The sequence below is a fragment of the Amblyraja radiata genome, chromosome 1, assembly GCF_010909765.2.
Source record: "Amblyraja radiata isolate CabotCenter1 chromosome 1, sAmbRad1.1.pri, whole genome shotgun sequence".
Lineage (NCBI taxonomy): Eukaryota > Metazoa > Chordata > Chondrichthyes > Rajiformes > Rajidae > Amblyraja > Amblyraja radiata.
Window position 1 is genome coordinate 133,832,461 of NC_045956.1, and position 25,778 is coordinate 133,858,238.

The window sequence follows — 25,778 nt, forward strand, 5'->3', positions numbered from 1 at the left end:
AAGCATTTAGAATGTTTTTATCTTGAAAAGTACTATGTTTTATAATATAAATGAATTTTTAGAACTGTTTTCCATAAAATTCCACATTATTTTGTTTATCTGTATTTTACTATGAGTACTACTAATGAGATATTAATTCAGTCAGAACTTCTGTTCAGTGAAGTCTGGCCAGTGTCATTCTTTCAAATGAATAGTTAATACAAATGTGTTCAGCAAGCTGCTTAATACATTTTTTACTTTTGCGATTTGCCTTTGAGAATTTTCCCACAAAGTAACTTGCTGTACCTCTTAATTGAAACTGTTCACATTACAGTGAGCTCCTGTGGAAAAATAACACCTAGACTAATGCAATAGAAAGACTGCATTACATGAACATGTAGTCAACAATCTGGGCACAAGGTGGCAGTGGTCACAAAAGATTGGACCCATTCTGCTGAAATGTAGAAACAGGGAGCTGCATAAGCTGGATTACAAAAGAGGAAACAAAATGCTGGAGTAACTCAGTCAGGCAGCATCTCTGGAGACATGGATGGGTGACCTTTTGGTTCAGGACCCTTCTGCAGACTGATTGTAGAGGAGGGTCGGGAGGAATGGGGGCTGTTTCTGTTCCAATTCAAATTCAATTCTATCAATTTCTGCTATTTGATTGCCAAATTATCCAGATCAGGGAATGCTGAAGGAAATCCATTCTGGAATACTATCTGGTCTTGAAGATAAATTGACTTTTTTGTTATAATTCATTCATGAGATATGGGAATTACTGACAAGGCCAGCATTTATTAGCCATCCATAATTTATCATTAGAACAGATGATGAATAACCTTCAAGGATAACTGCAATGCATGATGTGAAAGCATTCCCACGGTGCTTTTAGGTGGCGAGAACACGATTTTGACCCAGGAATGACAAAGTGTTGCAAAGTTAATGTGTTGTATATCTTGGAGAGTGATAGATGCGTGCGAGGGTTTTAAACAGGAAAGACAAATAATCAATAGCCAGCCCTTCAGAGCTCAGTGAGCCTGGTCAGGGTCTCGATGCTTGGGACATTGACTTAGAGCAGGATGTTGATGGTGAGTTTGTGGTCTAATCTTTGAGAGATGGCCCTCAAGACAGGGAAAGTCATTCATTTTTTTCAGGATCTCGTGTTTATTGCAGAAAATGGAGCAGAATTGTGCAACAGGTAGATGTTTGGTTTGTTTTATGGATATTTGGTGCCAGGCTTGTTAATTCTCTCTATGCTTCGGTGAATGAATTTCATTACTTCTTGCACCACAGAAAGACATATCAGGACCAAGCTAGCTCCAGGGATCAATCGTGTTAGTCCCATTATTCCGCCTCAACCTTATTTTCATGCCGATAAATTAATCTTTAAAAAAAAAAATAAAAACAAGGTAATTTGCAATAGTCACATTAGCTACTAGTCTACTAGCATGTCCTTGGGATGTGAGGAAACTGGAGCACTCAGAGGAAACTCATGCAGAGAATGTGCTAACTCGTGTTAACGACACCTGAGATTAAGCTCAAATCCCGGTCCCTACAACTGTGAAGCAACAGCACAAAGCACTGCCTCAGATATTGTGCACCAGAGAGAGTTGCTGCCTCACAGCCTCAGTGGCCCAGGTTCCATCCTGATCTTGGTGCTATCACTGTGGTCTTTGTACATTCTTCCCAAGTTTGTCAAAGCGTATTGGCTTCCTGCCATGTCCCAAAAGTCTGCTGATTGGTGGGTTAAATTATCTTATAAATAATGCCTAATGTAGGTGGGCAGTAGGAGAATCAAGGTGGAAGTGAATAATTTCCAGGAAAATATTTGTGGAAATATGTTTGACGGAATTGCACCTGGGCAATATGGCCTGCTACCTCTTAAGGAAATATTATTATTGATGACTTGGAACTTGGCTCAGAGTGTGTACGTGTGCAAATACATTTTGCATTGGAAAGTGGGATGGTTTCAAAAGTCCATTAGTGAGAGTTCAAGATATGCAGGTTCCTGTTAGAGTGAAGGGCAATGCAGTTGGGAGTGACAAACCCTGGATGATGAGAGTATTTGAGCTCTGATCAAGAAAAAGGAGGCCTGTATCTGCTGGGATCAAATGTATCTTTGGAGGAGTCGAGGTATTGATGAGCATATTTAAGGGGGTAGTCAAGAGAGCACAAAGGTACATGAGTTAGCTCTGGCAGAGAAGATTAAGGAGAATCCAAAGAGATTTTGCAAGGGGAAAAGAGTAATTAGAGAGGGAATAGGACCTCTCAGAAATAATAAAAGAGGTTGGGCAATGTTCTCAATGAATATTTCTCTGCTGTTTTTATTGTTTTTATTGTGGCAAAAGATTTGAAGACTAGGGAACTTGGGAAAGTTAATGGTGATATCACGAGGACAGTCTATCACATTGAGGAGCTGCTGGGCATCCTAAGGCACATGAAGATAGATAAATCTCCCAGGCCTAATCGGATATATCCAAGGATACTGTGAGAAGCAAGTGAAGAAATTACAGGAGTCCCGACTGAGATATAGGGTCATAGAATCATATAGCACGGAAATAGGCCCTTTGGCCCAAATTGCCCACACCGACCAACTTGTCTACACTTGTCCCACCAGCCTGCGTTTGGCCCATTCCCTGTAAACCTTTTCCTGTACATGTACCTGTCCAAGTATACAGCAAGACGAAGTAGCTGTTTATTGTCTTCAGGAACATGCCCCAATCTGCCCCAATGGTGTGGAAGTGGAAATGGTTGAGAGCTTCAAGTTCCTTGGCGTTAAAATTACCGATAGTCTTTTTTGGCCAAGCACCTTGAAGCGACAGCCAAGAAGGCACACCATTGTCGCTACTTCCTGAGGAAAGTGAGAAAATTCGGCATGTCTCAAGAAACTCTTACAAACATCTACAAATGCACCATCGAAAGCATGCTGTCGGGTTGCATAACAGTTTGGTTTGGGACAGGTCTGCCCAAGACTGCAAGAAATGCAACGTTGTAGATATAGCCCAGTCCATCACACAGACCAGCTTCCCATCATTGATTCCATCTATACCTCACGCTGCCTCAGAAAAGCAGGCAACAAAATCATTGATACGTTCCATTCCTGTCGTTCCTTACTTTCCCTGCTCCCGTCAGGCAGAAGGTACAGGAGCTTGAAAGTACACACCACCAAACTCAGGTACAGGTTCTTCACCTCTGTTTTCAGGCTTCTGAAGGGTCATTCCATAAGTGAGGATACTGTCCAACTCACCTCTCCCCTATTGCAGACATTGCACATTGTCTATGGAACTGATGCACTGCAATGCTGGGAACCATATTCTACACTCTGTATCTTCCCCTTTTATCCATCTATTTTTGACTTGATTGTATTTATGTGTGGTACATCTGATCTGTTTGTTTACATGCAAAACAAAACTTTTTGCTGTACCTCAGTAAACGTGACAATAACAAACCTAAATCTAAACAAATTCTCTTAATTAATAATACCCTTGGCCTGAAAAAATGTGATACTGATATTTGCAAAAGTGGTTAAGTGACTGTTCCATCAATGTAGATAAGTCATTTGAAGCCAATTTGAAGCATTCATATTTACTGTTGATATGAATCTTGAGTGAGCTAGTTTTATGAATTGCTTGATGTTTGTAAGGCAAATAAGTAAAGATTGTCTTTCGTGTCTTTAATAGGGTTTCATAAAGTAGAACAAGGTCATTATCTGGAAGCCATTGATATCCTGCAGCCGGCAGCTGAGGGACTTTGCTCCAAGAGAATTCTGGCAGAGATCTATACACTGATTGGCTACAGTTCAGTACAAATGGTAGACAAAATCAAAATTAAGTAGCATTGTATTTAACCAGAATTTTTTTTATATTATGAGTGAAAGAAAACTTTGATAATATAAATGAAAACTGCAAATTAATTTTGATAAATGACAATTGTTTACATTTAAACATTGTTTAAACATTGGTATAAATGTTGTTTATATATGGAAACATGATTGAAAAACAATTCCTGTGTATCGAAATATAAAATGTACACACAGTTAACCTGTTTGGGTGACAAGATGGCAGTTCCATCTTGGTGCATTCGCAATATTAAGCAAAATCGTTCAAATTATAGATCAAATGATATATCATAGTACAAGGAGCAGTAAAGCACAAGAACAGGCCCTTCAGCCTATAATGTGTGTGCTGAACATGCTGCCAAGTTATAATTTATCTACCTGCACATAACCCATATCCCTCCATTACCTGAGATCAATATGCCTATCCAAAAGTCTTTTAAATGGCACCAACCTTTCGTCTTCTTTTGTTTAATTTCTATATGCACTACTACTACGGACTGACGCAAAACTGCATTTCGTTGTACCCATACTCAGTATTTGTGCAATGACATTAAAGTTGAATTGAACTGAATTGAATTGAATTGAATTGAATTGAATCTTCTACCACCAGTGGGAAACATTGATTCCGCTGTGTGGGGATGTTCATATTGAATTCTATTGTGTATTGTGTTCTTTTTATTCGTGGCTGTATGGTAACTCAATTCTCACTGTACCAATTGGTGCATGTGACAATAAATGTAACTTGAACTTGAACCCCTGGCAACACGTTCCAGGCCCACACCATCCTCTAAGAAATAAACTTGTCTGGCACATTTCCTTTAAATTTTGCCCCCTCACCTTATAGTGATGCCCTCTAATATTTGATTTTTCCATCCTGGTAAAAAATATTCTGACTGTCTACCCAATCTATGTTTATCATAATTTTCTATACAGTAAACTCTCGTTAGAACAGACCATGGGGGGGGGGGGGGGGGGGTACTGTCCGTTATTACCAATTGTCCGCAATAACCGATTAAGGGATCACCTAGTAATAGAGTATCATTGTTTAGCCTCTCAGTTTGGAACTGGGCCTGGAATCCAGGTGAGTTGACTGCCCCGGCCTGCGAGTGGCTGAGGGAGAGGCGAGGATCGGAGGAATCAATGGTCACGGTTCGCGGGCGTCCGGGGTGGAGGTAAGGGTCTGCGGTGGCGACGGTGGTAGGGACGGCCTAGAAGCTGCTGAGGAGGGTGTGTGGGCCGGTGGTGGTGGCATGACGTCTGGCCTCGAAGCAGCTGGGGAGGTGGTGCAGGCCAGCATAGGCAGTCAGGCCTGGCAGTAATGGTCAGTTGTCCGGCCTGGAAGTGGCCGGGGAAACGTTGCGGGCTGAGGACGACGTCAGCCTCCTGGCCTGGAAGTGGGTGTTGAAGGCGGTGCAGGCTGGGGTTGGTGCCGTCTGCTGCTATAACCAATATCCCTTATAAAGAAGTCTGTAATAACGAGCGTTTACTGTATTTCTATCAGGTCTCCCCGCAAACTCTAGCGTTCCAGAGAAATCAATTAGTCAAACAAAAGGTCTCTCCAACCTCTCTCTGAACTAATGCCCTAATCCAGGCATCAATCTGGTAAACCTCCTCAGCACCCTTTCTAAAGCGTTGACATCCGTCTGTAATGGGGCGAACAGAACTGTACATAATATTTCAAATGTGGCCTAACCAAAATCCTATAACAGTTTATAAATATAGTTTGCTAGTGGATCAAAAAGATTATTTTGCTAAATAAATGTGGATTTCAAAATGGCCTGAGGTATTCTTTGCTTTGCTTTGCTTTGGTGGCGGCTTGCTCTTGGTCATGTCAGTCTGCCATGTTTGAATGCTAATTATGGCTACACAGGATATGAAATTAGAGTTGTGGACCAGTTCATTTGCATGATGCATATTTGGATTCGACTTTTAGTAATTTCTTCACTCCTGGCATCGCTGTTATGAAATTAGATTGAATCTCTATTCTTTATTTTTAGATTCCAGCTGTCTATCTTTTTCAAAAGTGTCAGTAGCATTTATAATTTACTTAGAAAGATTGTATTGAACATAATATCAGCCAGAGTATTTGTACAGTAAAATTTAAATTAAACTTGTTTGGGATGTGGTTGGCATTGTTTTAAATATAAAGATAGGATTTTCTAAGAATATTACATTTATGCCAAAGATGTGTGTGTGTGTGTGTTTTTGAATTTGTTTTAGGGCAGACCACAAACTGGATTGCAGTATTTTCGGTGGGCACTCCAGGCAGACATCCAGTGTTTCCCTGCATTGTATCATGCTGCAATGGTCTATCGGCAGCTGGAGATCGTGGAAGCTGAACTAGAGGCCTTAAACCATCTCTCTGTGGTGAGTCCTAATTTTGTTCATTTATATTCTTTGCCCATCTTTCAGTTTTAATATGTAATTGCAGCTGAAATCAATAAAATGTGTGCATTCTGCTGGACATGATTTGTTGCAGATGTTGATGACTTTTGGAGGATCTTTGCAAGATTATGGGCTAAATTTGATTTGTCTGTGAAGAGAGAGTGATGTTGATGGAAACTATTTGAATCAATATTTCCAAAGAGCACTGAAATATTTATCAGCATATCAGAGATGTATAAATCCGCATGGGCCCCAGCTATGCCTGCCTCTTTGTAGGGTAGGTTGAACAATCCCTGTTCCAGATGTACACTGGCCCTATTCCCGAATATCTCCGTTACATTGATGACTGCATTGGTGCTACCTCCTGCACCCATGCAAAACTCATGGACTTCATCAACTTCACCACCAATTTCTATCCTGCACTCAAATTTACTTGGACCATCTCCGACACCTCCCTCCCCTTTCTTAATCTCACAGTCTCCATCACAAGAAAAAGACTATCGACTGACATCTATTACAAACCCAGTGACTCCCACAACTATCTCGACTACACTTCTTCCCACAACGCTTCCTGCAAAGACTCTATCCCCTACTCCCAATTCCTCCATCTACGCCCTAACTGCGCCCAAGATGAGGTGTTCCATATTAGGACATCCGAGATGTCCTCATTCTTTAGGGAATGGAGGTTCCCTTCTCCCATGATAGATGAGGCCCCCACTCGTGTCTCCTCGTTACCCAGCAGCTCCGCCCTTCCTCCCCCCTCCCCCTAGTCGCAGTAAGAGACAGAGTCCCCCTAGTCCTTACCTTTCACCCCTTCAGCCATTGCATATAACGCATAATCCTCCGAAATTTCTGCCACTTCCAATGGGATCCCACCACCAGCCACATTTTCCCATCTCCACCTCTTTCCGCCTTCCGCAGAGACCGTTCCCTCCGCAACTCTCTGGTTACAAACAGCTAAAAATGGCCTGTTTCTTTTATCATCATTACTTTTTTGCATATCTTCCATTCATTGTTCTTTATCTCTTTACATCATCATCTATATCTCTTGTTTCCCTTGTCCCTAACTAGTCTGAAGAAGTGTCTCGACCCATTCCTACATGTACATTGAAGGAGACATATGGGTGGATTGTAAATTGCATTACATTTAACCATATGACACGCACACATACACACACGTGTGGTCACCGCATAGTCTCCTGCAGTCTGCTAAAAAGTCCCTCAGTGGGACAGGAACATTACGCTTTACCTCTCCAAGGCACTTTGCCTCAACAAGGCCGCTCCACTACACCTGCACTTAATTTTATCTAATCAAGACAACTATCCACTCTAATTAGGATGTCTCTGCCAATCCACTCCCTTGCTAGTCTGGCTTCTGCTCCTCTGCGACCTTCAAGGAAATTGCCCTGGGCTGTCCCTTGGCGCTCTTTTTCAAACTTGCTAATCTTGCCCTGTATGTTCTCATCCAAATCGTTGATGTAGATGACAAACAGTAACAGGCTCAGCACCAAACCCTGAGGCACACCACTAATCACAGGCCTCCAGTCCGAGAAGCAACCTTCCACCATCACCCTCCTCTTTCTTCCATGGAGCCAATTTGCTATCCATTCTATTATCTGTCCTTGGATCCCATGCGATCTAACCATCCAGAGCAGCCTACCATGCGGAACCTTGTCGAATGCCTTACTGAAATCCATGTACACAACATCTACAGCTCTGCCCTCATTGACCTTTTTGGTCACGTCTGCAAAAAAACTCCAATCAGATTTCTGAGACACAGCCTCCCACGTACAAAACTATGCTGACTATCCCTAATCAGCTCTTGCCCAGCCAAATACCTGTATAACCTATTCCTCAGAATACTCTAGTAACTTTCCAACTACAGATGTTAAGCTCACTGGCCTATAGTTCCCAGCATTTCCCCTGCAGCCAAAGAGGCACAACATTTGCCACCTTCCAGTCTTCCAGCACCTCCTGTATTTAAGGACCACTGATAAATTTCAACCAGGGCTCCCACAATATCCAATCTAGTTTCCCGCAATGTCCTCGGATATTTCTGATCAGGCCCTGGAGATTTGTCTACCTTCATACACGATAGTACCTTCAGTACTTCTTTGACTGTCACAATGACTGCTCTCAAGACACTTCCATTGACTGCCCCAAGTTCCTCTGTCCTACTGTCTTTCTCCTCGGTAAATACACCACTAACCAGAAGACCACTCAGAGAATGATCTTTGAGAACTACATTTCTGCTAATTTGTGATGTGTCTTTATTACTGACCATGAAATCTGGCATCTAAGCAAGACCAAAATCTAATTCCATTGGAATGAAATAGGAAAGGGGATTATCCCAGGACTTTTGCTTGTGTTTTATATTCTTTCAGTTTAGATCTAAAGTTAGCTTTTATTCTGTTTGTTTCACGTTAATAAAAGCATTTCATTGAGTAGCCCATGAACATGTTTTATGAATGGCACATTGACTAGTTTGGAAATAGGACACCCTATTTCCCGGCGTCGAAGACGCACCCCCATTTTGAGTTGCTAAATTTTGAAAAAAGGCTGGCGGGACAGGATCAAGCGTTTGGTATAGCCAGTAGAAAGGAAAATGTGAAACTCCTTCAAGGAGGCGATGAGAACCAGGGAGACTTCATCTTCGCCTGTCCCACAATGCGCTGTGCGGTTCAGGTCTGAGGGACGGGGACTTCCTGGCTCAGGGAGATCACATAACGGGGTGAGAGAGAGAGAGAGAGAGAGAGCCCGGGACAGCAGCCAGCCTTCTGCCTAGTAGCTACCTGCCAACCACCACCTCCACCGGTTGCGCCTGTGCCGAAGTACACCGTGGCTGGCTGGCGGGCAGGCCGGCAAAAGCCGCTCGCAGCCACCCAAGCTACTTCCCTCCCCGGCCACAATGCGGTGGCTCCGCGCCCGGAGCGCCGCGGCAGCGGTGAGTGCGTGAATGAGTTGCTAGCATTATCCCCGACCCCCTCGTTCTCAACGCTCCTGCCCTCCCCACAACTTTATCCCTGGCAGCCCAGCCAGGTTTGCTACTTTGTGCAGCACAGGCCATGCTGACCTGGGCCTGACTCCCCACACGCTGTGGAAAGGAACTCTCCCTTCCCCCTCCCCCCCTCCTGCGGCGCTGGCCTTTTACAGCCGCTTCCCACTTCACACAATTCCAGGGTCGAAGGCGTGGCAGGTTCTGCGGAGCAGTCACTATGAGAGTAGCATTGCTCGGCCTAACCTTCGGCCTCCAAGACGCCAGTAAATGTTCGGGCCTTATTTTAGAGTAAAACAGCGTCTTCATTGCCGGGAAATACAGCACCAGTACTGCCATGTTCAAGATTTCTGCACAAGTTTAAAATGTTGCCCTTGCTAATCGCTCTTGACACAAACCTCCTCAGAGAATTGTACCAGAATGACACAATGGCACATCTGGTAAAGCTTCTGTGACCCAGGTTTAATTCTAACCTTTGAGTGCCACCTGGGTGGAGTTTGCATGTTCTCCCTGTGTCCATGTGCGTTTCCTCTGGGTGCCCTGCTTTCATACCACATCCCAAAGGCATGCAGATTGATAGGTTAATCGGCTGCTCTAAATTGCCCCGAGTGTGTAGATGAGTGTTGGAATCAGGAGGGTGGGGGGTGGGAGGGGGGTTGATGGGAAAGTCAGGAGAATAAAATGGGGTTAGTGTAGGATAACTGTAATTAGGTGCTGGATGGGGGTGGCACGGGGCAGTTTATAACTATAAAGAAAGCAATCTAGTTTTGCTTTTACAAGGACTTTTCAAAAATTCACTGGGCACATTACTGAGACAGTTTCATTTAGATGCTTCACTTTACAAACTGCACTTACAATGCACTGCAACGCGGCAGCAAAATCTGAGAAAAGTGTTGGCTTAGAATAATGTTGACCAGCGATCTGCCCAACATTGTATAGTAAGCAATATTGTTTCCTAGAATTAACTGATGTAGTAAGCTGAAGCTAATGCGGGTGTACTTCAGAAAATCTTTGCCACCATTTGTGCCATTCAATATCCTTTGTGACATTTAATGATAATGTTTGGATATATTCTTGCACGAACGTGGTTTATCTGATCCTGGATTATGTTTATTTATCATGCGCTTGCATTTTCTGTAACCCAGCATGACTAGCAGAATATTGTACATTGGACATGTCCTGGGTAATGTGGCAGCTTTTCTACCAACAGGCTTGTTTTAGAAGCTTTATATTTTAATTCTCATCAGGAAGCCTTATGAGTCCCACAGACCCTTCCCAAAGACATCATTTCTGAGTTCCTTCAATAGCAGTGTTTGCAATCTCTTAAGTAGCTCACCCCTGATTAGCTTTCATTTTGCCCTTTCTTTATGGATGCTAGAATTATTGGCCATTTTTGTTTTGCATTGATTTGTAATTGCACTTTATTCAGAAACGGCCATCTGGTCAAGTCACAAATTGTGGTTCTGCCATCTGCCAGTTGCTTGTTTCTAATCCCTTCGTGTAATTAATTGCTGGGATGGGGGTGGGGTGTGGCTGTGGCTGATAATTTTGAATGTTTTTCTCTCGCAACGACATAGCATCCCCAGTTCATAAGTGATAAGAGCGGAATTCAGCCATTTGGCCCATCAAGTCTACTCCGCCAATCAATCATGGCTGACATATCTTCCCCTCTTAACCCCCTTTTCCTGCTTTCTCCCCATAACCCCTGACACCCGTATTAATCAAGAATCTATCTATCTCTGCCTTAAAAATATTAATTGACTTCCTCCACAGCGTTCTGTGGCAATTAATTTGCTTGGGGATGCAAGGCAATAATGATAGTCACCAAAGGCAGGTGCAGATTTACTGTGTGTCGATAATAAACCGAGGTGCTCACCACTAGTGCCAATTACTGGCTTGTAAATTGTCCTTCCCTTCTATTCAGAATCTATTTTGTATGCTTAAATAATGTATATCGCCATGTTCTAACTTCAAAATATTGTAGTTGACATTTGATTTGACTCTATTGAACTGAAATGCTAAACGTGCTATGGTTCTTTTCCTAGCTTTTAGAAAGTTGGGATCAATCTAAGGATGCCAATCATGTTGAACCTCAAATATTGATCCAACCTGAACAACTAGTTCGGATTCCTTCAACAAGTCATTTGTTGACCAGTGTAAACCAAGTGTATGTAAAACATTCCCTGGCCAGAAGGTGTCTTCAAATGGGAAGGTATGCAAAATTTCCATTTCATGGACTGCTCTTGGTAAGCCGATGAGTGTACTGGTTCAGGAAGGTAATCCGTCAGGTCTGGGGACTGGTATTTAAATGCCTGCTGAGGCAATATTGCTCCCATTCCAAGAGTTCATGGAATACAGGTCCACCAGAGATTTTCCAGCAAATGGCGGTCCAGCACTTCCTTTAATCCGGACAAAATTACGAGAGCACACTTGAAATCCCCCCCCCTTCCCCGGAGGTCCCCCCCGAAAACGTGGCGCCCAGGTCAAGTGAGGTGATCTCGACCTCATCCGGTTTTCCGTGCCAATCGATGGGTTGAATTTGCCCCCTGTGGCCGAGGCTCTGGAACTCCGGCCTGGCCAGAGCCGGCAGATCCGTTCTCATAGCTGACCTCCGTAGCCGATCTGTGTGTCAAATTTGCCGCCTGCAGCCAGGGCTCTGGAACTTCGACCCAGCCAGCGCCGGCAGATTTGTTCCCATAGCTGACTTCCGAAGTGGACGTTGCGGCTCCTCGGATGCCTAGGCAGACTGTTCCGGTCCAATTGGACTCCTTTTGTAGGCCGTGACCTCTGTTGGTCACGGCAAATCAGATTATCCAGAAAGGCTCTGGAACCAAGGATGCTGGAAAATCGGTGGTGGACCTGTACGAGTTCCACACATCTTTCTGTGAACATAAACCCCAAGGCTGGTTAAGCTGCGTTTGTTCATTGCAGAGAAGAGGCCACTGAAAAGTTACACAGAATTATGAGACAAAGATATAGTAAATTGGAAGCGACTTTCCTCCATATTAAGGTGTGTCTAAACGAGAGAGCATGAGAAATTCATTTTCTGATTAATTAGAGGCCGTTACAATTTGAAATTATCTAGATTCCTGGCATAAATTGTAATTACACATATATAGATATATCCGAGCCTGGATGTATCATTTGTTAAATAATGAATCTGTCTAAGCGCATGCTAGCTCATAAAGGTTCACAAAGCACAGGAAAAGTCACGACATGGGCTTAAGCTACATCCCTAACTGATTTGAAATTTAAATAAGATATTTCCTCCTCCATTTAAATCAGCAGCCCGTAACCCGAAATCATCCGGCCTGCAGGCGTATTTTTTGTCCCGTAATTATCCGGCCCGCAGACTTCCATCATCTCCGGGTACCTCCCGGGTCCGAGGCCGCGGTGCCCAGGCGCGGTGACCCAAGGACGCAAGGAGGTCTGCACTGGCGGCCGCAATGGCAGAGCCGTCGAGCAGCGGCGAGCACTGAGCGGCGAATGCCGCCAAGCGCGGCTGAGCGCTGAGATCTGGCTGTATCGCATCCTGCACAAAGCCGCCGGCACTGCCGCGCACCTTCTGTGTCTGGGCTTCACTGTTGGGATTCGGGGTTGTCAATAGGCCGGGGACGAGTGAGTATGAGTGGCATCCTCGCAGGGGCGGGATCAAGTGTACACGTGATAGATGTGGCCCGCCATCCGCTCACAGACATACGTCCTGGCCCCTATACAGAACAAGGTTGCCGACACCTGATTTAAATCATCCCCTGCATTCATTAAGATCGGGTACCAAGCCTGGTAGGGAATGTTTTGGGGAATCTTAAGACAACTTTATTTCAACATTCTGGATTCTTCTTAATTTCCGCAATTTAACTTTTTTGTTTAGAACTGAAGAAGCAGCGGAACATTACCTTGATCTTCTGGCTTCGTTTTTTGAAGGATCGCAAAAGGAAGTGAGTGCTTATTTAAAAAAAATATTGGTATTGCACAAGTTTTATACTGTGGAGATGGCGACATAGGTGTCATGGGATAGAAGGGTGAATGTAACGAAATGGGCGGTTAGGGTCAGGTTAAACCGAAACAAGGATTAATCACTTTAGAGGAGGGGGAAATCACAACATCACCAATAATAACAAAACAACTGCAGAGAAGGTGTTGACAGCCAAATGAATCAAATCAGGATCTGGGGACTGGAGAGGGACGTCATTGAGATGACTGCATCAGAGCCAGGATTGTCATAGTCATACAGCATGGAATCAGGCCCTTTGGCCCAACTACCCCATGCTGACCAACATGCCAAATCTACACTCGCCCCACCTGCCTGCGTTGGACCCATATCCCTCTAAACCGATCATATCCATGTACCTGTCCAAATGTTTTTTTTTTAATGTTGTGACAGTATCTGCCTCAACTACCTCCTCCAGCAGCTCATTCCATATACCTACCATCCTTTGTGTAAAAAAAAAAGTTGCCCTATTACATCTTTCCCCCCCTCACCTTAAACCTATGCGTTCTGGTTCTTGATTCCCCTACTCTGGGTAAAAGACTCTGTGCATTTAACCTATATATTCTTCTCATGATCTCTATAAGATCATCCCTCATCTTCCTGCACTCCAATAAATAGAGTCCTAGCCTGCTCACCATCTCCCTATATCTCAGGCCCTCGAATCCTGGCAGCATCCTTGTAAATCTTCTCTGCACCCTTTTCACCTTAATAACATCTTTTCTATAACAGGGTGACAAAACTGAACACAATGGTCTAAATGTGGCCTCACCAATGTCTTGTACGTCTGCAACATGACCTCCCAAATTTTATGGTCAATACTCTGACTGGTGAAGGTCAATGTGCTGAAAGCCTTTTTGACCACTTCTGACACCACTTTTAAGGATCCTGCACACTTAGATCCCTCTGGGCTACATCATTCCCCAGAGCCCTGCCATTCACTCTGTAGGCCCTGTCCTGGTTCGACTTCCCAAAATGCAACACCTTGGACTTCCCTGTATTAAATTCCATCAGTCCACCTGCCCAACCGATCACGTTCCTGCTATAATATTTAGTTGAACGCACCACCTTCAGGGTAACAAATAACCCTTGAGAACATCTGGGTATTCATTAGTAATATTGTTCTTCGGATGTATTTCTGGTTGTTTCTTTTTCATCCGTGGCTATCTTTCCAAAACTGTTTTCCTACTTCCCCCTAATCTACATCTCTTCACTTTTATTTTTCCTTTCTGGTGAGAAATGGTGAGTGGTGCAGCAGGAGAATGGGTACTGTTGGCTTTTATCATGCATTGTCCTGTCTGGGGTTGTATGTTCACTGTTGTTTTCAATCTGTCCTAGATATTTCTTGTAGCGGACAGCACAGTTCCTCGAATTCCTGAAATTTATTTGGAAGCAGCAGTGGCTCTTTTGCAGTGCCAGAGATATAATGATGTCATCACCATTTGTGAGGAAATCTCCTGCAAAATGTCAACTTTACTTTCAGAAAAGTTAACGTTTGAGATTATTGTTACTGAATGGCTGCCTAAAGATTGTTTAGAAAGGACTGAAATTGACATGGTTTGCCAAAGTTCCCATTCAGAACATCTCAATCAGTCACAAACACATTGTGCCACAAAGAAAGAAACACTCAATTATATCCTGTGGATGGCGACTGCATTCTTATATCAAGCTCAAGCTTTTGCTCTCTTGAGAAATAATAAGGAATCACTAACTAACTTTAGCCGGTAAGTTACTGCTGCAGATGCTCCCAGCCTTTGGAAAGTTTCATGTTTTCTTGGGCAAAATTTTGGACTCGGGGTTGACTTGTTTTCACTGCAGTTCTGAGGACTGCAAGACATCTACACACAGATTCACTTCATGTGCTTACACATTTGCACTCCGTCCTGGGTTTTTAAGATGGCTAATGAAGCCAATGTGGTGGCTACAGACTCTGCCAAAGATTGGCTTGGAACTGCTTGACATTGAACAATTTAGAAGTTGTGTGCTTTGTGCGTGCACCAGATGAGCGGGCTCAGTTCTGAATGGCATCCCAAATTTCAGTGGTCATGGGTCAGGGGTTGCCACAAATTGGTTAACGTTTAATCTTTTTTTTAAAAGGTCATAAGGAATAGGAGTAGAATTCGGCCATTCGGCCCATCAAATCTACTCCGCCATTCAATCATAGTTGATCTATCTCTCCCTCCTGACCCCATTCTCCTCATAACCTCTGACACCCGAGGCTAAAGAGGCTTTGTGAAAATCCTTGAATCTTTGCTCTGCCCCGTCTCGGTGATTTAGTGCCCTGTTGGATCTCAGAAGAGAGTCTGTTTCAGGAGTTTGATGATGGTCATGCAATTGACTGAGTGTCTGAGCCTCAATACTGGGGGTGTTGACCTTGCACAATATGCTGACATTGGTTTGCAGAAGATGGACACAAAATGTTGTATGAAGTCAGCGGCTCAGGCAGCATCTCTGGAGAAAAGGAATAGGTGACGTTCCGGGTCGAGACCCTTCATCAAACACATGAAGGGTCTCAACCCGAAATGTCACCTATTTCTTTTCTCCAGAGATGTTGCCTGACCCGCTGAGTTAGTCCCATATTTTGTGTCCATCTTCGTTGTAAACCAGCATCTGCAGTTCCTTCTTATACATTTGGTTTGCAGAAGGATATTCTTCAGATAGCTGATATCAGGCCCCTGAACAATGGTATTAAAGGCACTCCAAGTAGAGCACTTTGTGGAAGTGGCAATGTTAGTAGCTCTCTAGTGCTTTAAGATGGCTGGGTCAGATGTCAGAAGGCACACTGTGTGGGGGAGAAAAAAATCTAACCATCAGATTAGAGCCTGGATTGACACCTGGAAGTATGATGTTGTGGCGATCAGTGAAACATGGTTGCAGGAGGGCTGTGATTGGAAACTAAATATTCCAGGATTTCGTTGCTTCAAGTGTGATAGAATTGGAGGGGCAAGAGGTGGAGGTGTTGCATTGCTTGTCAGAGAAGATATTACAGCAGTGCTTTGGCAGGATAGATTAGAGGGCTCGTCTAGGGAGGCTATTTGGGTGGAACTGAGAAGTGGGAAAGGTGTAGCAACACTTATAGGGGTGTGTTATAGACCGCCAAATGGGGAGTGAGAATTGGAAGAGCAAATATGTAAGGAGATCGCAGATATTAGTAGTAAGCACAAGGTACTGATTGTGGGAGATTTCAATTTTCCACACATAGACTGGGAAACACATTCTGTAAATGGGCTGGATGGTTTGGAGTTTGTAAAATGTGTGCAGGATAGTTTTTTGCAGCAATACATAGAGGTACCTACTAGAGAAGGGGCGGTGCTGGACTTCCTGTTAGGAAATGAGACAGGTCAGGTGGCGGAGGTATGCGTTGGGGAGCACTTCGGTTCCAGTGATCACAATACCATTAGTTTCAATATAATTATGGAGAGGGTCAGAACTGGACCTAGGGTTGAGATTTTTGATTGGAGAAAGGCTAACTTTGATGAGATGCGAAAGGATTTAAAAGGAGTGAATTGGGACATTTTGTTTTATGGGAAGGATGTAGAAGAGAAATGGAGGACATTTAAAGGGGAAATTTTAAGAGTACAGAATCTTTATGTCCCTGTTTGGTTGAAAGGAAATAGTAAAAATTGGAAAGAGCCATGGTTTTCAAGAAAAATTGGACTCTTGTTTTGGAAAAAGAGAGAGATCTACAATAATTATAGGCAGCATGAGGTGCTTGAGGAGTATAAAGAATGTAAAAAGAATCTTAAGAAATTAGAAAAAGTAAAAGAAGATATGAGGTTGCTTTGGTGAAAGTAAATCCAAAGGGTTTCTACAGCTATATTAATAGCAAAAGGATAACGAGGGATAAAATTGGTCCATTAGAGAGACAGAGTGGACAGCTATCTGCAGAGCCAAAAGAGATGGGGGAGATATTGAACAATTTCTTTTCTTCGGTATTCACCAAGGAGAAGGATATTGAATTATGTGAGGTAAGGGAAATAAGTAGAGTAGCTATGGAAACTATGAGATTCAAAGAAAAAGAAGTACTGACACTTTTGAAAAATATAAAAGTGTATAAGTCTCCAGGTCCTGACAGGATATTCCCTAGGACATTGAGGGAAGTTAGTGTAGAAATAGCAGGGGCTATGACAGAAATATTTCAAATGTCATTAGAAACGGGAATAGTGCCGGAGGATTGGCGTACTGCGCATGTTGTTCCATTGTTTAAAAAGGGTTCTAAGAGTAAACCTAGCAATTATAGACCTGTTAGTTTGACTTCAGTGGGGGGCAAATTAATGGAAAGGATACTTAGAGATAATATATATAAGCATCTGGATAAACAGGGTCTCATTAGGAACAGTCAACATGGATTTGTGCCTGGAAGGTCATGTCTGACTAATCTTCTTGAATTTTTTGAAGGGGATACCAGGGAAATTGATGAGGGTAAAGCAGTGGATGTTGTTTATATGGACTTCAGTAAGGCCTTTGACAAGGTTCCTCATGGAAGGTTGGTTAAGAAAGTTCAATTGTTGGGTATTAATGGTGGAGTAGCAATATGGATTCAACAGTGGCTGAATGGGAGATGCCAGAGAGTAATAGTGGATGGCTGTTTGTCAGGTTGGAGGCCGGTGACTAGTGGGGTGCCTCAGGGATCTGTATTGGGTCCACTGTTGTTTGTCATGTACATCAATGATCTGGATGATGGTGTGGTAAATTGGATTAGTAAGTATGCAGATGATACTAAGATAGGTGGTGTTGTGGATAATGAAGTAGATTTCCAAAGTCTACAAAGAGATTTAGGCCATTTGAAAGAATGGGCTGAAAGATGGCAGATGGAGTTTAATGCTGATAAGTGTGAGGTGCTACATCTTGGCAGGACAAATCAAAATAGGACGTACATTGTATTGATTTTATTAGGGACAGTGCATATTAATAAACATTTACATGTAATACGCAAGATTGTAGCCAGTAGCTAATTTCCATCTTTAGTCCCAAACAAGGTAAACACATCCCAAACAAGGTAAAAACAAAAGATAAAAACAAAACAAAACAAACAATATGGTTTAGCCTGCAGTCATAACATAGAATAAATAACAAACACTCAACACAGTTTAAAGTCCCAAAGTCAATGTCTCTTCCCTCCTTGCTCTCCCTCTGCGCTGAGGCAATCCAAGCCTCCGATGTTGTGACCCCACCGGGTGATGGTAGATAAGTCCCGCAGGCTGAATCCGAGCTCCGCAAATGGGCCGGTTCAAACTCCGCGGCCCGGGGCGGTCGAAGCTGCCGAAGCTGCCGTCCTCCAGTCCAGCGGACGCAGCTGTAGTTGCGGGAGCTCCGGAAAACAGAACTCGAGCTCCCGATGATGTCGTCCACTGGCCCACTGACCCGCGGCCGAGCCTCCGAGGCTCCAAAGTCGGGTCGGAAGTTGTGTCGCACCGCAACCACAGCCCCGAAGTCGGCCAGGCTCGCGTTGGTAAGTCCTGGCTCTGCTCCACAGCCTCGAGGTCGGTCGCAGTTGGAGCTCCGCGATGGGCCTCAGCGCAGACGGACACGGAGACGGGGATACGACAGGAAAGGTCGCATCCCCCGAAGGAAGAGTCAAAAAACATATTACACCCACCCCCCCACACATACACAGCTAAATAAACCAAAATAAACTAAAAACAGGACAAAAGAAAACAAAAAACAGAAAAGACAAACGGACTGCAGGCGAGCCGCAGCTGCAAGGCAGCGCAGCCACTCCCACATGATAAATGGTAGCAAATTGAGGAATGCAGTTGAACAGAGGGATCTAGGAATAACTGTGCATAGTTCCCTGAAGGTGGAATCTCATGTAGATAGGGTGGTAAAGAAAGCTTTTGGTGTGCTAGCCTTTATAAATCAGCATTGAGTATAGAAGTTGGGATGTAATGTTAAAATTGTACAAGGCATTGGTGAGACCAATTCTGGAGTATGGTGTACAATTTTGGTCGCCCAATTATAGGAAGGATGTCAACAAAATAGAGAGAGTACAGAGGAGATTTACTAGAATGTTGCCTGGGTTTCAGCAACTAAGTTACAGAGAAAGGTTGAACAAGTTAGGGCTTTATTCTTTGGAGCGCAGAAGGTTAAGGGGGGACTTGATAGAGGTCTTTAAAATGATGAGAGGGATAGACAGAGTTTACGTGGATAAGTTTTTCCCATTGACAGTAGGGAAGATTCAAACAAGAGGACATGACTTGAGAATTAAGGGACAGAAGTTTAGGGGTAACATGAGGGGGAACTTCTTTACTCAGAGAGTGGTAGCTGTGTGGAATGAGCTTCCAGTGGAAGTGGTGGAGGCAGGTTCGATTTTATCATTTAAAAATAAATTGGATAGGTATATGGACTGGAAAGCAATGGAGGGTTATGGTCTGAGTGCAGGTAGATGGGACTAGGGGAGAATAAGTGTTCGGCACGGACTTGTAGGGCCGAGATGGCCTGTTTCCGTGCTGTAATTGTTATATGGTTATTAGTTTCACAACTCTTTCTCTACACCTTAAATCAATACCTTGTTTTGATACCTCCACCACGGGAATAAGATTGTATCTACTTCATCAGTGCCTGTCATGATTTTACATACCTCCATCTGGTCACCACTCAGCCGTCTTCATGCCATGGAAAACAACGACAGCCTATCCAATCTCTCCCCATAATTAAAGTCCTCTCTCCAGAGTAAGCACATCCTTCCTACACTGTGGAAACCAGAACTGAGTGCAATATTCCAAATGTTTTGTAAAGTTGCGAACATAATGTCGCAACTTTTATATTCTGTGCCCTGACCTATGAAGGCAAGCATGCCATACACCTTCATCACTCTATCTGTCTTACCACGCCAAGGGAATTATGGACTTGAATCCCATGGTCTCTCCGTTCATCAACGTTTCGTATCCATTTTCCTACCCAAAATGCATCACCTTGAACTTGTTGGGATTAAATTCCTTCAGCCAATGCTCTGCCCAACTTCCCATCTGATTTATTTTCTGCTGTAGCCTTAGACAAACTTTCTCGTTATCTTTAATAAATCCTAAATTCTCTTGTCATCCACAGACTAATTACTCATACTTCCTACATTCACATCCAAGCCTTTAATGTATGTGACAAATAACAGCGTAATTCCCTGTGGTACACCATTTTTCTCCTCATGAGGTCAGATGTAGATATGCTAGCTGATAATTGCACACTATTCAGTTACAAACTCCAACACATCAAGCAGCATGCACCTGTACACAAAAAGATACAGGTAACATTACAACATGGACAAAATGGCAAGTAATATTCATACCACAAAATTGCCAGGCAATACATAGATCCAGTGCATTCAGAAAGTATTCAGACCCCTTCACTTTTTCCACATTTTGTTACGTTACAGGCTTATTCTAAAATGGATTAAATTCATTTTTTTATCTTCAATCTACACACAATACCCCATAATAAAAAAGTGAAAACAGGTGTTCAGAAAATTTTGCAAAGTGCTTAAAAACTTGAGATAGCAAGGTTATTGTGATGGAGTTCAAGCAGTGAAGCTACCTGGATAGTTTTTTTTCCCAAAGGACTGGCACTGGCACAAAGCTACCTCCTTCTTGCTGAAGATATTGATTGGTGTTAGTTGGATGTTATCTATTCATTTATATATTTGTAATAATAAGTAACATGGACAACACACACTGCCACACTGGTGAGTAAGGCATCGTAGCGCCTTTACCACCTTAGGCAGCTGAGGAAATTCAGAGTCTCTCTGAGGATCCTTCAGCGCTTCTACTCTGGGGCTGTAGAAAGCATCTTGTCCGGCAATATCTCAATCTGGTTTGGGAACAGCTCTGCCCAGGACAGGAAGGCTCTGCAGAGAGTAGTACGTTTGGCCGAACACATTATGGGAACTACACTCACCCCCCTGCAGGACCTATACACCAGGAGGTGCAGATCCAGAGCCAGCAACATTATGGGGGACCCCTACCACCCCAGCAACGGACTGTTTCAGCTGCTACGGTCAGGCAAGCGCCTCCGCTGTCACGCTGCAAAAACAGAGGATGAGACAGAGTTTCTTCCCACAGGTCATAGAAACACAGAAAATAGATGCAGGAGTAGGCCATTCGGTCCTTCGAGCCTGCACTGCCATTCGATATGATCACGGCTGATCATCCAACTCAGTATCCCATCCCTGCCTTCTCTCCATACCCCCTGATCCCTTTAGCCACAAGGGCCACATCTAACTCCCTCTTAAATATAGCCAATGAACTGGCCTCAACTACTTTCTGTGGCAGAGAATTCCACAGATTCACCACTCTCTGTGTAAAAAATGATTTTCTCATCTCGGTCCTAAAAGACTTCCCTCTTATCCTTAAACTGTGACCCCTAGTTCTGGACTTCCCCAACATCGGGAACAATCTTCCTGCATCTAGCCTGTCCAACCCCTTAAGAATTTTGTAAGTTTCTATAAGATCCCCCCTCAACCTTCTAAATTCTAACGTGTACAAGCCGAGTCTATCCAGGCTCATATGAAAATCCTGCCATCCCAGGAATCAGTCTGGTGAACCCTCTCTGTACTCCCTCTATGGCAAGAATGTCTTTCCTCAGATTAGGAGACCAAAACTGTACGCAATACTCCAGGTGTGGTCTCACCAAGACCCTGTACAACTGCAGTAGAACCTCCCTGCTCTTATACTCAAATCCTTTTGCTATGAATGCTAACATACCATTTGCTTTCTTCACTGCCTGCTGCACCTGCATTCCTACTTCCAATGACTGGTGTACCATGACACCCAGGTCTCGTTGCATCTCCCCTTTTCCTAATCGGCCACCATTCAGATAATAGTCTACTTTCCTGTTTTTGCCACCAAAGTGGATAACCTCACATTTATCCACATTATACTGCATCTGCCATGCATTTGCCCACTCACCCAACCTATCCAAGTCACCTTGCAGCCTCCTAGCATCCTCCTCACAGCTAACACTGCCCCCCAGCTTCGTGTCATCCGCAAACTTGGAGATGTTGCATTCAATTCCCTCATCCAGATCATTAATATATATTGTAAGTAGCTGGGGTCCCAGCACTGAGCCTTGTGGTACCCCACTAGTCACTGCCTGCCATTGTGAAAAGGACCCGTTTACTCATACTCTTTGCTTCCTGTCTGCCAGCCAGTTCTCTATCCACATCAATACTGAACCCCCAATACCGTATAGGTCATCAGGACTGTAAACTCTTATCTCATCAGGGACTAATTTACTGTTGTGTTGTGTCTTTTTTCTAAAATGTAAATTCTGGTTCTGTTCTGTTCTGTAGTTTTTGCACAATCCGCAGCCATTACCACTTTCATTTCACTGCACATCTTGTATGTGTATGTGACAAAGTTGACTTGACCTGATCATATTAGTAATTGTATAACTTTCCTCTGCAGATGTGTTAATTTGCTCCTTAAAGTTCAAGTTGTTGGTCCTTCTGATTCAGGTAAGCTCTATTTTATATTAGAGATAAATACTTCTTTCAAAGTTACTCCGTTAACCTATTTAAAGTTATAGAAATTTATCGAAGACTAACAATCATTAACTTGAATTTAGATTTAGATTGTGATTTTTTAATTATATGGACCAATGTGCGCAGGGATGCTTTTGTATGCATGTAGTTTAAATGAACCTTTCTACCAACCCATAATTTATTGACAGTTGAATGAGGAATGTTTTGTTTCCCTGGCCTGCAACCATTGTATCAAAATAGAAAGTCAATTTAATGGATATTGTTAAATCAAAATTCACAAAGACATGTTTTTATTTCTTGTTCTTATATTGTTTGTTTATTCAAACAAAGAATAATAGCTGAATTTTAAAAAAGACAACATTTTGATCCATTTGTTCTGAACCCTTGACCATAACCTATAAGATAGTAAGATTAAATGAGAACTTACCAGTTCGAAGTTTGATCATTATTTTATGAGGAGTACGTTGAGGGAATACGTGAAGAACCCCGCCAGGACGCATGCGTGTCATTCTTCAAAGCAGCGGTGTGAAATCACAGATAACTGTAATGACTGAACATAGTAAGATTAGAGAAGAAAATACCAGTTGAGTATATGATCAAGGGTGGGAGCGGAAGGCACGTATTCCCTCAACGTACTCCTGATGATCCCGGTCTGTTCTGTTTGACTAATTCGTAATATGAAACGTTATATTCCTGTTGAAGGAGTCATATAGTCCATCCTTAACTTATGTACGACTGTACCCTTAGTGCCGTGACCAAAGCCATCAGCATGACTGGTTTGTGCGTCAGTCTTTGCAGGGACAGAGCTGTTGCTGGAGACCAATTCCTTAGCAACGTTAGGGCAATACTCATATCCCATTTAGAGAGTACCTGGTTCTTGGGGGATAGATATTAAAAATTCCCCTCATAAGTTTGGTTACCAGGGGTGAGTCCCAACAGAATGACGCTCTGATCCTCGCCATAGATTTGTTGATAGGGCACTTCTGGCGCAGTTAATGGCACTGTAACTGAGCCCCTCATCATAATGGAGGCCTGCCAGGAATTCGAGAACAGACATTATGTTCATCAAACTGTAGGTGATGTTGTTTCTGTGACAATATATCTCCCATTTCCTGATTTATACCAGGTATAGTTTTTGGTGGACTGTCTGTGGCCCGCTGAGATAATGTTCAATGTTCGGTCCGCCAGTCCCAGTTGCAGTAGAGGTTTCTTTAGACTACAAATTGATAGGTTTGTTGTTTTTGACATGGATGGGTTCCCCTGTTACGGGATGAACCAATAATCTGGTTGTTTCAGGATGGTGATGCACAGTTAAACCCCATGTTGAGTATCACAGGGAACCATGGTTAAGTAGGCCAATCGGCACTACCAATTAACAGACGCTGAGTCTTGTTGTATTTTTCGTAATACCCGACTGATGATGCAGAAAAGGAGAGAATGCATAGATAAACAATTGCCCTCTCAATGCAGTGAAAAGCATCTGTCCCTGCTGTCCCAGGGTCTGGTTCCCAAGAAACACAGTTTGGTAACTGGTGATTAAGTCTTATTTTATTGAATTTGCGTGACCTGATGTCTGTCACTGAATTTTGGGTTACCTGGTAGGTAAGTAGCTGATATTCCAATATTTCTCTGGATACACCATTACCAAATTGTATTAGTCAGATTGTCACTCTGTAGTCTAACACGCTGGCGATTTATCCCAGAGCAGTATGACTTTCGGCCATAGAACGCACCCCACATTTCCAGGTAGTTTATGCCCAGTGTCTGTGATAATGATGCCTCCTGTGCCTTTCATCTACCTCCACAGATGGAGATGGAAATTGGTAGTACCCCAACCAAGCGCACTGGCATCAGTTTGTAGCACCATTAAGGGTTTGCTGATGACGATAGGGTTGGAACAATGCCGAATGTTATCCCTCCACCATTTTAATTCCATAAGCTTTGATTGGTGGCTTATTGGTCTGTCGAAATGACCAGTATTAACTTTGAGTGTTTGTATTTTGCCCTTTGTAGATTTTTGGTAATACAAAGGTCCAAATTGTGTGGCTGGAAAGGCAGACACTATATGCCAATTATACTTGCTACCAATCTGATAGACGGTTCACTGATGTCAGTGGGGTTGTTGCAGGCCTCAGTTAAGACTGTAGCCTTGTCCTTTGGTAAAGTCACCGACATGTGAGCTGTCAATAGTGAACCCCAAATAATCCATTATGTTGGTAGGCGTTAGTTTAGATTTAACTGGATGGATGATAACCCCAGTTTTCACCCAATTGTATGGTGGCTGTTACAGCTAGTTAGGCCAACTCCAAAGTTATGCCCACAATTAGTATGATCATATGATTATGTATTTGGTAGCTCTATACTGCCAGAGCTGCCCCATCCAGTTGAATTTTTTAAAATAACGTTTGTGATCAGTCCGTGTAGGCACTGAATAGTAAGCATCTTTTAGGTCGATGCTAGCCATTTGGAAATCAGTCCTTTAGCAGTTACCAGTTCCCATTTTGTACTGAATATATAGTACAATGTATTCCAGCCAATCGTGTTGGGTTTACCCATTACCCCTTTTGCACAATTCAATGGTATATCCCTGGATACTGCTTAGGATATAAGTGTCTGTAGTTAATATACACCATGTATCCAAAAGAGTGTAATCTCCCACCAATGTGTGTATTATCCACTCTTCCTATAATTTGTAAGGGACCAGACCCACCTACCTCCATTGTTACCAGTGGAAGTTTGCTTCTTCTGTGTGGTCTTCGTGGAGGTTGAGGCGCCGGTGTCTGGGTTTGTTTTTGGGTTGGGGGTTTGCGCATCTTCCAGAAAGGCCGGTCTGGGCTATGGTCTAAAAGACCGCTGTCCTGTATGCCCGGCCTTTGCGCTTTCACCAGCTTCTCTTGTTCTGCTGGTGGGTGCATAAGGGTGCTGTCTTTGGCTGTAGGAGATCCTTAATGTTGTCGCCTTTATGAGCCCCAGGGCTTTCCTAAGTCCTGCTCCGACATGTTTCCAGATGCTATTTCCACGACTGGAACATTCAGGGATGCGCAGTTTCCTGGTCCCAAGTATTTTTGCAGTGGTGTCCATCGTGGTCTGGCTGTATGTATTTGGACACCATGACCAG

The 25,778-nt window shown here is 43.4% G+C and overlaps 1 protein-coding gene across 2 annotated transcripts in view; it reads left to right on the forward strand.

The window, feature by feature from the left end:
• fancg (FA complementation group G) overlaps window positions 1–25,778 on the forward strand; it is a 63,694-nt gene that overhangs the window by 22,472 nt on the left and 15,444 nt on the right. For both annotated transcript variants that reach the window (XM_033031134.1, XM_033031142.1), the window contains 6 exons: window positions 3,663–3,793; window positions 6,041–6,187; window positions 11,246–11,412; window positions 13,072–13,138; window positions 14,527–14,912; window positions 22,584–22,633. In XM_033031134.1, coding sequence (XP_032887025.1) covers window positions 3,663–3,793; window positions 6,041–6,187; window positions 11,246–11,412; window positions 13,072–13,138; window positions 14,527–14,912; window positions 22,584–22,633 — 948 coding nt within the window. The remainder of the gene's footprint in view (window positions 1–3,662; window positions 3,794–6,040; window positions 6,188–11,245; window positions 11,413–13,071; window positions 13,139–14,526; window positions 14,913–22,583; window positions 22,634–25,778) is intronic.